Source organism: Lates calcarifer, linkage group LG19 (genome assembly GCF_001640805.2).
Source record: "Lates calcarifer isolate ASB-BC8 linkage group LG19, TLL_Latcal_v3, whole genome shotgun sequence".
NCBI classification, from domain to species: Eukaryota; Metazoa; Chordata; class Actinopteri; family Centropomidae; genus Lates; species Lates calcarifer.
Window position 1 is genome coordinate 20,024,790 of NC_066851.1, and position 12,235 is coordinate 20,037,024.

Sequence of the window (12,235 nt, forward strand, 5' to 3'; positions counted from 1 at the left end):
GGCCCTGCCAGATGTTCAGAGTTATTCAGCTGTATGAGAAGGAGTTGTGAGGAGGAAGAGGAGGGGGGCTGTTTATATCTTTGGAAAACAGACACTCACTGTGTATGCTTTATGCCTTTTTGCCCCCCAACAGCCCAAGAGTAGCCGCCCGTTGGAGTGAGTGCGCCGCTGTGGTGCCGCTGTCTCTGCGCGCTCTGACTGGAGGGGGCTGGCTCTCCCTGATTGAATCCAGCTGTTGAGAAAGTGCTCGGAGGGGGCCCGTCAATTTGCATTGCTAAATAATCTGTAGAGCCGACAGAGTAGGGCAGAAACGGAACAGTCCATTTTGAAAAGGCATTCCTGCAACACTTGGTCAATGTACCGAAGCTTCAGCTCGACCAGACAGCGGTTAATGAAAACCTGGTGTCGGCTTTCGCGTAAAGGCGCATAGTTGGGGGGGTAGTGAGAGCCCTGCTGGGTAGTGGCGAGGGGATTTGGGGAGAATTTACGGGTCGTCTAAATCTTTCCTTTGAGAGAGCTCAACAGAAACCATAAACCATGCTTTTTGAAATACGTGGCTTCAGGTTTTGCTCCTCTGCAAGGTCAGTAATGTTTGTTTTTTCTTACCTTTGCGTAACGGACGGAGTTGAGCTGTTTCTGCTTTAGTTGTGTGTTTGAATGAGTACGTGAATGAATATGCAACGGGATGCACAGAGTTCCTGGTTTGTCTCTGACAAGACTTTAAAAACGTGATTTTCCCTCTTTGCAGGATGTTGGCAGCTCTGGTATTTATTCTGCTCTGTATCCAGCCTGGACACGGACAGGTAACACAACAGCTTCCCTCACTGAAGTCACGTTTCCAGCCAGGGATTTCATTCATATAGACCAAGGTCATAGTCACTGTCAGCTTTAATATCAGAGAGCTGTGATTAAACAGTAAAGAGGCAGTGCATGCTTGGTAGAATGTAACTGAACTAATTGTATTGTTGCATTTTCTCAGATAATCACACTGTGTGAATAGGTTTGTTGTAAAAGGGAAAACACTCTCTCCTGGTCATCTCTCCACAGGTCTGCACAGAGGGTTTTGCATATGACCGCAGGGCAAGACAATGTATAGGTAAGTGACATGACTTCCACCGCCTTATAATGTGGAAAGTGACATTCTGGACAGCCATCTTCTTATCTGGAGAGAAAGAAAAAACAACAGAGAAGTGTGAAACAGAATAAGTTTCCAAACTAAGAGTGAGAATGAATCACGCGCTCACAGATGTTCTGGATGCAGGAATGTTCTTATCAGTGCACCGCTCTGTATTCCAGATGTGGATGAGTGCCGTACCCTGCCAGATGCTTGCCGGGGGGACATGCGCTGTGTGAACCAGAACGGAGGCTACCTGTGCATCCCGAGGAGCTTGTACAACCAGCCGTACAGACCGGAGACCCCGGTCTTGCCCGAGCCGGTTTACCCAGACCCATCAGCCGGATTCTCAGACACCTTCCTCCCTGCTGCTCCCAGATCTGTGGAGCCCAGCTACCCCAGAGTGAGGAGCACTGCACAGTGCCTCCTGGGATATGCTCCTGCAGAAGATGGCACCTGTAATGGTGAGTCAGTACCTGCATGACATGCCCTCTGATTTCAGTGGTAGAAGGAGAACTAAGATCCTTCACTTAAGTAATAAGTATTCAAAAATCTTACTCAAGTAAAAGTACACAAGTAATATAAGTATTATATGACAGTACTACTATACTTGATGCTTGAATGCATAAGCAGCATTTTAGTTAAGCTGAGTTGGAGCTGGCTTTAACTGTTGCAGTGCAGCAGTTAAATGTAGTGGTTCCAAACCTAGGGGTCAGGTCCCTTCCAAAGGGTCACCAGATCAACATGAAATGTCCTGAGATGATTCACAGGGTAGGAAAAGAGAAAAACAAAACAAAGTTCTGATAGAAAAAATATTGTCATTCTTTGTATTCTTCTTCTTAATAACATAATTTTACTTATTTGGGCCACAAAAACATTTAAATGAAACCATCTGAAGAAGTTCAGAGGGAGAATGTCTCCTTCGTGCAAACGCTAACAACTCATAGACATCTGTATCATTACAAGGAGTCCCAACTGGACACTTTTAACGGGTTACAGCCAGAAATGTTGGGAACAATTGTATTGATTTTTAACAATGCATTGTGTTTTATAGGGTTATGATATGTTTTTAATGTAAAATCGTTATCTGTGAGGTAAGCAATAACTCCAGCTGCCAGATAAATGTTGCACAGGAAAAGTTTTCCCTCTGAAATGTGGTGCAGGAGAAGTATACAGTAGCATAAAATGGAGATGCTTTAGTTCAGTGGAAATACGTCAGTGCTCTACTTAGAGTACTTCAGTAAATGTACGCACTAACTTTCCACCACTGTGTGATTTGTTTTAATGACTCAGATGTTCAATGTAGTCGTCTACTGCCTCAGGACTGTTCATGTGGCTACAGATAGAATGTCAGTCATGTAAGACTAACGCACAGACAGTTGTTACATCCTGTTGGGTTGCAAACTTCACTTCTCTTGTCTTCAAGACAGATTTAAAATGTAAAAGAAGCCAACTCTTTTCCTATTCCAAAAACTTTTCCAAAAGTCCATTGTTTTCAATTGTTTGCTTATAAGAGCTTCACAGAAACCTTGTTTGGCTGTTTGCAGTGGGTCAGCATGTCCTCTCATTCATTACAGACAGTTACCCAATGAGGAGTCAGTTTGATAGTTCTGTTTGATACCTCTTAAAATCAAGCTATGTTTGCTGACAACCTTTTAGTCACAGGTTGCATATGTAACCAGAGTAGTTCAGAGTTATTTTCCCATCCCAGATTGTTTCATTTTACTCTTAGGGGCCTGAGGATGTAAAAAAATAAAATAAAATCCCATGCTTCATGAGTAAATTTGCAAGGAGGATAAGAATAGTCTACAGACATGCTAGTGGCTCTGTGCTGAGACATAGTAGTGTATGAGCATAATGTTAACATCCCAGTGACATACTGATGTTTAATTGTTGATTTCACTTTGGACCAACATCCCTGCAGCCATGCTGCTACTGTGGCTAAAAACTTCACTTTGTGGAACAGAAATATAGTTTCTTTTTTTTTTAGGCTTTATCTTAAAAGCCTTTGGTTGCCCTTTTAAAAAACCTGCAGTCTGCCCAGTTTCTTGTGAGAGATGCGAGGGTGGAAGGTGTCTGTCTTCTGCTGTAGCTGTTTGTAGTTTCCAGCCTCTTTGCTTAATCTCTGCAGCGACTCTGCTTGAAAGATGTGAATATTCTGAGAAAGACCCCGACATCTGCCACGGCCTGCTGTTTATCAGATGTTACAGTGAATCTAGATGGACGCGGTGACACAAGGCGAGAGGCGATAGAGACCAGAAATTCAGTGTAAGTCATTAACGATTGTGGTTGAACTCCAGGGGAAAGCATGAATCCATCAGTTCACAGGGACAGATGTTTTTTGATGCTGGGTGCAGCGGCCTGTCTGCCGTCACCCAGCCGGAGCACAGGGGCCTTCAACTCCTCACAGCAAGAAAAATTTATGCTCTCTCATTGATTCTGTTGCATTTCACAACCCGCAAGAGATCCAGCTGTCAGATAACACTAAATATCTGATGTCCTCCCCCAGCCCACCACCCCTCCAGCTGTCTTAAATACATCTTAACATCATTATGGCTGTGTGTCCAGCAGGGACAAGCTGTTGTAAATGGCCTCCTTAAAGTCCATTTGTGGTGCTTTTCTGTCATATTGGATAAATCAGCCGTGACCTTGTAATGAATGGAAAATGTACACATACAGTACAGTTTTCTCCCTCTAAAGAGAAACTCTTTAGAGTTTAGGTCATGCACAAATACGGACTGTTTCTCTTTGTAGGGGAGACGGCCCGTCAGGGAATCGGCTCACAACCTTGTTTGGGTAAACTACACCGTCAGAATGCCAAAGATGAGGTCATTTTTTAGCCAAATCTGTGCCCGGGCCGGGCCTGGAGAACAGGCATGCCTCTGTGGTGGGCCAATCATAACGAGTCCTCGCGCCCCTGACAGCTGGTGTGTGTGTTCATGTGTGTGTATGTGTGTGGTGATGTAATGGGTCGTTGATTGATGCAGCTATGAGGCAGAAATTACACAGACTGTGACTTCCTGTCTGAACCTGTAACAAACATGGCTTTGTCTCTAAGTTAATGGCACCACGCTCAATCAGTGTCACAAATGGCACCAGTCTGGGGGAACAATAGAAGAAATTTGCCCTTCGGTATGCGTTAATGCATTTGTGGCTTTGTTTTACAGGGACAGATAGTACTACAGTTGCATTTTATTATCACTTTAATGGTGTGTCAAAGCATTATTCTTCTCTTTGCCAATTTCTGTGTAATCCATTCTTGCAGCAGTTTATCCAAATTACAAAGAGACGTATTTTTTCATTTTCCCTTAAGGGGGTCCAGCCATGCAGATAAACTACAAGCTGCTCTCTTCTGAGAAGCCTTTTCACTAGAAATTTCAGAATTTCTGCAGGGATTTTAACCCATTCAGCCACAGGAAAGTCATTTAGGTTGACCACTGGTGTTGGGTGACGAGATGTGGCTTGCAGTATAGTCCATCCCAAAGGAGCTGGATGAGGTGGAGGTCGGGGCTCTGTGCAGACCAATCAGGTTCCTGTACACCAAACATTTTTTCATGATAACTGAAGGAAGCCTTTCAGAAGAGAGGTGAAACATCTTTTAACCTCAAGCAAGTCCAGATGCCTTCATACAGCATTTTCTTCATGGACTTGCATTGTCTTGTTGAAATAGGAAAGGCCTTCTCCAAACTGTTTACACAGAGTTTGAAGAACATTGTTGTGTAAATATCATGTCCTTAAAGAATGGAAATACACTCATTCGCTTTCTTGCTGAGAGTAATTGAGATGATTAATATCACTATTAGTAGATAAAAGCTGGGGCTTAACTTAGTATAAAAACTGAAAGTAGGAGAAACAACCAGCCAGTTCAAAAGTAAAAAGAATCCACCTACCAACACATCTCAAGCTCAGTAATTTGCTTATATCCTGTTTAATGAGTCAACAAAATGACTGTGTAAAAAGTGTAAAAAGCCAAGAAGTAGTGAGACACATAACCCTCTGTAAAAACGAAACTGTGTAAAATGACACTGTTTCTGGAAAGACATGTTGCTGCTGAGGTTTTCTTTAGCTATGCACATGTGGTGTGGGTCTAGGGATGGCAGTGTCAGTCGGTCCATCTCCCACTTTGGTCCGGGCTGAAATATCCATGAATATGCCATGAAATTTTGTACTTGTATTCACGTTCCCCTCAGTATGAACTGCAGTAACTTTGGTGGTCCCACAATGTTCCATGCAGCACAACATTTCCATCAGGCTCAAGTGTTCTTTGTGTTAGGTGCTAATTAGCAAATATGAACGCGCTAACAGGCTAAACTAAGATGGTGAACGTGACAAACATTTTACCTGTTAAGCATGTTAGCATGCTGATGTTAGCATTTAGCCCCACAGAGTCACTATAGGCTGCAATAGACCCTTGACTGTAAACTACTTGCATGACCAGACAGTAACAGTGACCGATGAGAGAATATATTTTTGTAGATTGGGTGAACTGACCCTTTAAGGAGTGGATGGATTGCTCTGGGACAGTTTACACGCTGTCAGAAGCAGTCTCACAAATCATCAAATGATGCCTCTAGAGTTCAGATACTCCCTCATCTTGTGTTTTTCATTTCCCATGGGATTTTAATATTCATTTCCGCCCATAACTTCAGTTTTGGGTATTTTCATGTTATTACTTGAGTTGAAGGATTACATCCTCCTCTGTGGCTTGAGAACAAATTCCAGCCTTGTGGGCCTATAAAACCCATCGGATAAACTCAAAAATGCATGACAGTTTAATCTAAAAACAAGACTGATTGTAACATATTTCTAGTTTTAAATTGCATATTCCATGTAGTTTGAAAGGAGATGATGAACTTAGCTGACATGTTAATCTTCTCTGTAACCAAGAGGAGCTGGCCTTGCCTCATTTAAAACCACTAGAGATTAGTTATAATCAGTTTGTGTATTCTTTTGGTGTCAAAATCTCTCAACTGTTAAGTTTTCTCAGTTTTTCTACATGTGACTGACATTCAGGAATTTCAAACAAATGCCATCTGTCACAGTCTTCTCTGAAACCGATCAGGATTATCAACTGTAACCCCAAAGCTCGTGGGCAGCTCATGAAACAGTCTATATAAGGAGCTGAAGTGAAACACTCCTGCAGTTTGTGTGTGTATGTTGGAGACCTGCAGTAGGGTTACACATGGGGTGCAGATGAGGACCATTCAGAGAGGTTTTGACTGGTAACGGCAAGCAGGTGCAGGGGCCGTGTAGCTGTTGGCCGGTGGCCGAGCGCTCCAGGCCTCCTCCACCCCCGCGAAGGACCAGTGGTCCAAGTTGGCACAAAGGGCAACGGTCCCACCGACAGACGCTATCGCTTATCATAGCTGCCTGTTTAAACAAAAAGCCAGGCTCCCACCCACTTCCCCCACCGGTTTTCTAGAGATTGGTGACTTCATGGTCTGAGAACCATAAACAGAGGCTGGAATTTTTGATTTGTCATATCCTCATAAGGAAATGTGGCTATTATGATGTAGTGTGCAAGCTGCTCCAGGGGCGTCAAAGGAATTCAGATTGTAATCGGAGAAATCTATAATCCTGTGCAAAAACAATGTAAGTTGATAATGTATTGAGATGTTAATTGTTGTGTTAAGAGTTTTTTAAATACAGGGTGGTGAAAAGCTGAGTTTTGGGTCAACAAACATTTGACTAGACGTTCGTCTGTGCAATCCTCAAGCCAGCAGGAAAAACTCAAGTCTGGTGGATTTGTATTTGAGTGAGGCACCTGAGAGTTCAGCTGAAATACAAAGTGGCTTCCTTACAATGAAGCACATGCACATCCATAAAGTCCTGTAGGTGCTAGACAACTATAAGCTGCACGAACAAAACAAAAGTTCTTCCTACGGAAAATCATTTGTGGTGGAAATGGCATCAAGTTCACGCAGAATTAAGGAGGAACTGGGAACAAGACAGCAGTGTGTGGGCGCTTTGTTTTGTTTTGTTTGCTCAGAATGAAGTCAAAAAGAAGAAAAGAGGCAAAGAACTAAAGCATCACGCCAACATGGAAATCAATATCACCAGTGTGCCTCCACCTTGTCCTTTCATTTGCTTTCAAGAACTAACTGTCAGACTTTAACAGAAAACCCTGTGTGCAATCTACTAAAATAAACAGAATTAAACCATAATGAACATGTACAGAACAATACCACTGTCATTGTATATATGTAGTAATGTGTGGTCCTAGTTTTTATGTTTTTTGTCCAGTTTCAGGTTAGAATTTTGTTCATTTATATTATTAATAATATTAGTAGATAGATCAATTAAGGTATAGCCAAAATATTACTACTTATTTCTTACATACCAGAGTGTTTTTGTGATTCATATGTGTGGTTTTGCTGCGGTTTCTACCTAAAGCTTTAGTAGTTAGTATCCTGTAACCAGTGTCCCAGGTTTGATGTCAGTGCACTGTCACACGCTTTGACCTCTGAACGTTTCGTTAATTAAATCTCCACCCAGGAATCAACAGATTTTTGAAGAACGAAAGAAAGAAACAATAACGTCTCCTCTTCTCTGTTGCAGATATTGACGAATGTGAGACAAACTCTCATCACTGTAACCCCACCCAGGTCTGCATCAACACATCAGGCGGCTACACCTGCTCCTGCACTGAGGGATTCTGGCTCATCGGTGGACAGTGCCAGGGTGAGTGGTGTTTTAAACATTTGCATACCATTGTCAAATTAACAGTGAAGGAGCGAGTTTAGCCAAATAACTTCACAGTTGGTTTACTGAAAGTCTGTGAAAATCAGCTTGCAGACATTTGAGCCAGAGGAAATTAATCCACATTGTTGTTGTCCACTAATGCAGCTACTTACAGAAACTGTTGAAAACCCCTCAAGCTGGTGGGGTGTTTAAGGAAGCTCTGACATTTGAAAATCAAACATTTGTTGCACAAAGGCATTGTACATTGTACTCACAAGTTGTGTTGTTTTGAAAACTGACTCTGGAGGGTAAAGAGAGAGAAAACATGTAAATGTGAGAAGATGATGTTAATTTAGTCATGAAAGAGTTATTATAGCACCCCCTACTGGCAGTTTCAGCACAGGGTGACAATAAAGTAAATGACAAAATATGATGTACAGTTAATTGATGAGATGGTTTGGGTTTCTAGTTTCTGCACTTTGACTTTTTTACATGCTGTACAGAATGTAATAGCAGCCTTGAAGCTACAAAATGGATCTGGCACTGAAGTAGTTTGTACAGGATTTGTAGTTAATGGGCTAAACCATGCAAAACCACTAAAGTGGTCCATTATACTTTGGTGTAATTGCTGTAAACAAATGAGACCATGGCCAAGTATGGATATCAGTGAAAGTACTTCCTAAAATTAAGACCACATTTCTTGTAAGCTCTGCTGGATAATGCAGCAAAGTCAACCCTGCTTCATGTCTTTGTTGACAAAATGCCATGTGACCTCTGACAGCCTTAGCGCTCCTCTAGAGGAACAGCGCCCTCTTCAGCTTTTGAGCAGTAAAGCAGCTCAACATAGTTCTTGCCAAATCAAATCTGTTAAAGTGAAGGCAATTTTGTCATTTTCTTATCTGGGTTTTATGTGTAGATAACAGTGAATGTGTTTTAATATGTTTTGGTTCATAACCAGTCTGTGTTTTTCTTTTTGACCAGATATTGATGAATGTCGCTATGGTTACTGCCAACAGCTGTGTGCCAACGTCCCTGGTTCTTACTCCTGCTCCTGTAACCCCGGCTTCATCCTTAACCCAGACAGCAGGACCTGTCAAGGTACACATGCACACACACACACACACACACACACACACACACACACTCCGCAGTGTCATGTTAACGACTGTCCACTGTTTTCCCTGCAGATGTGGATGAGTGTGAAGATGAACCGTGCAGTCACGGCTGCTTCAACACCTACGGCTCCTTCATGTGCAACTGTGACGAGGGATTCGAGTTGGCATCTGATGGAACTTCATGCATTGGTGAGCACAGCTGATTGTGTTTCTGTATTATGATGGCATCTAATAAGTGATCCTAGCATTTAAAAACATATTTCTACATTACAGCTGCCATTTTATGACCTCCATGAGTAGTGGCTTAAAATGCACATTTGGTATCTACATACATTTTAAGACACATGTTGTAAATGTTTTCTACATTCACACTCTGTCCATTCATCTGTTTTCTATAATGGCTCATGCTCCAGCATCACCTGGATTGGGTGTGAAGCAGGGCACAGCCTGGAGAGGCCGCCAGTGTGTCACAGGCTGACACAGTCAGACAGACCAACACACTCACACCTGTAGCCTATTTAAAACAGCATGTCTGTGGACTGTGGGAGGCAACCAGAGCACCTGGAGGAAATCCACACAGCGGACTCCACTGACCAGGCCCTGCTGCTGTCAGGCAGAAGTGCTAACTCTTGGGAATTATTAATCCTGATTTCTTTATTCCCTGTAGACCTGGATGAGTGCAGCTTCTCTGAGTTTCTGTGTCAGCACAGATGTGTGAACACACCTGGCTCTTTCTCCTGTATCTGTCCGCCTGGATATTATGTATATGAGGACGGCAGGAGCTGTGAAGGTAAAGCTCAGACACAGTTACTGAACTGAACTGAATAAATGTTCATTTTCAATGTCTGAATGGAAACATTACTCATAAAACTGCTGTGTGTTGTGTTGCTGTGTGTAGTAATTATTTTTCATCTGGAAAGTTTTGATAGTTTAAGCCTGTTTTACTTTGATCTGTTTTGGAATATTTGTCACCTAAAATGTGTCTCATTCTTTACTGATCACTTTTTATATCAGCTAATGTTTAAAACAAGTTTTGCCATATTTAGTATTATGATATGATTTCTCATGAAGTGTATTGTTGACATTTGTCTAAATGTTGTTTCTCTGATGATGATGTTTTAACTGACTCTGATTGTTGTGTGTTTGATTTTGAAGATATCAATGAATGTGACACTGGTAACAACACCTGTACAACAGCACAAGTATGTTTCAATTTCCAGGGAGGCTATACATGCCTGAATCCTTTACAGTGTCACCCTCCCTACATCGAAGTTAGTGACAAGTGAGTTTTTCCACTCATGTTCCTTATATGCACCTTAATCTGTTCTCCATCACATTTACATTTTGGTTACATTCAGTTTAAAATACCCCTGTGTCTCCACCTCTGCAGTCAGTGTATGTGTTCAGCTGAGAACCCTGCCTGCAGGGACAAGCCCTTCACCATTTTGTACCGACACATGGACCTGTCGTCGGGGCGCAGTGTGCCTGCAGACATCTTCCAGATGCAGGCCACCACGCGCTACCCCGGCGCCTTTTACATCTTCCAGATAAAATCGGGCAACGATGGGCGAGAGTTTTACATGAGGGTGAGTACAACTGAGATGAATGAGACCCTCCACTAACCTGCAGACATGAAGGTGAAGGAACATAATGCAGTGATGCACCTGTACCCACACTCACTAGTGACGTTGCAGTGTGTGAATATTAAATATTGAACCTCTGTGCACACATGTACATCACAAAATGTCTGCGGAAGATGGCAATTATTTGACCCTGAGTCAAGTTCTGAGTTTAATCTTTGTTAAAGGTGTGGCTCTCAACAGATTCTGAATATAAACCATGGAAACATAAATTATTCAGCTCTCATTTTGTCATGTTACAGTAGGAAAAGCACAGGGATTAATATTTTTTTAAACTCTTTAATTATTTTTCCAACTATGACAAGTCAAAATGCTGTGAAAACAGGCTTATATACCAAGTAAACACAGGTATCACAATGACCATAAAAAGGGGAGATCTACAACATGAAGCACCTGAGTGTTCAGTGCAGTGTGCAGCCACTAGATGGAGCAGTAGGTGTGTGTAATGTGTGTGAGGGAGGTTGATTTTGTAGCTCAGATTAGTTAAATACAGACACACTTACGTCTGTCCAACGGGAGTTTAAAGAATAAAAAGAAAACATGAGGTTTTTACAGTATCTCTGTTACCCTCTGTTATCCTTGTTTAAACAAACCCTGATCTGACCTCATGCTCTATGGAAAACACATTAACTTTCACTGACATTGTGCTTGTGCTTACAAGCTGGAAATGATATGACAGGGTGCCGAGCCACGAATTTCATCCACAATGCGCAGCTGTAGCACTTCACTATTTCCTGTTCCTCACGTTCCTTTTCCTCCTCTGTCTTCTTTATCTTACAGCAAACCAGTAACGTGAGCGCCACTCTCGTCCTGTCACGGCCAATCAAGGGGCCGAAGGAGGTGGTGCTGGATTTGGAGATGGTCACTGTCAACAACGTCATCAACTTCAGGGGCAGCTCCATCATCCGTCTGACGATATTTGTATCAGAGCACCCGTTCTGAGAGTCCCGAGTGAACTTCATCTCCTCAAAGTATCAGGTTGCGCTCAACTGCAGCTGATGTAATGGTTTGTTCGAGACAGCTCATCACTCTTCTTTTTTTTTTTTTTAAACGTTATGTCATCCTCAATAAAGACACATCCGATAAAGACTCAGCCAAGTTCTGCTGATGGGAAAGCATCCCTGTGCTCGAATCCCCACCCTGGTTTAATGGACACTGAGCTTTTATGGCTGCGATATGTACTTTCGACACAGAGGGATGTTTACGGTGTACAATTTCTGACATCCTCTATTTAGAAAATGACCTGAAACTGATGGAAATTAGCGTCACTGAAACTCAGTGTATCCTCAATACAGTTTACCCCACTTGTCTGTGAATCTCCATCCCCTCAGATAAGCTGTGAATGTATCTGAATTCAAGAGCTGCCATTGAATCATGAGAGCAATGTGTTTGTTTTTTTTATGAAACAGGAGGAGAGCAGGTTATCTGAGAGCAGAAGTGTAATTGTACATTTGGAGCGGCAATATTTGAAATGATGTAACAATCAGTCATTAACTGAATTATTGATCACAGTTTCTTTTAGACCAATAAATGTCTTCACCACACAACTGTCCCTGGCATGAGCAGGCTCCTGAACTCTTGAAGCTACAGCAGATGGGATTATCATCCAGTATTCTGAGGGGGAAGTACAAAACATTTTGGAGACACTACATCCAAGTTTGAGTGCACAGTAACAACTTTTATGA

At 42.3% G+C, this 12,235-nt stretch overlaps 1 protein-coding gene across 1 annotated transcript; it reads left to right on the forward strand.

Moving 5' to 3' along the window:
* Positions 1-16: 16 nt before the first annotated feature.
* fbln5 (fibulin 5) lies at positions 17-12,097 on the forward strand. Its single transcript, XM_018681649.2, has 11 exons — positions 17-581; positions 749-803; positions 1,048-1,096; positions 1,297-1,578; positions 7,673-7,795; positions 8,777-8,893; positions 8,983-9,099; positions 9,578-9,700; positions 10,066-10,192; positions 10,301-10,496; positions 11,331-12,097. The coding sequence occupies exons 1-11, from the start codon at positions 538-540 to the stop codon at positions 11,490-11,492; spliced, it is 1,395 nt and encodes a 464-aa protein (XP_018537165.1). The 5' UTR covers positions 17-537; the 3' UTR covers positions 11,493-12,097.
* The last annotated feature ends 138 nt before the right edge of the window (positions 12,098-12,235 follow it).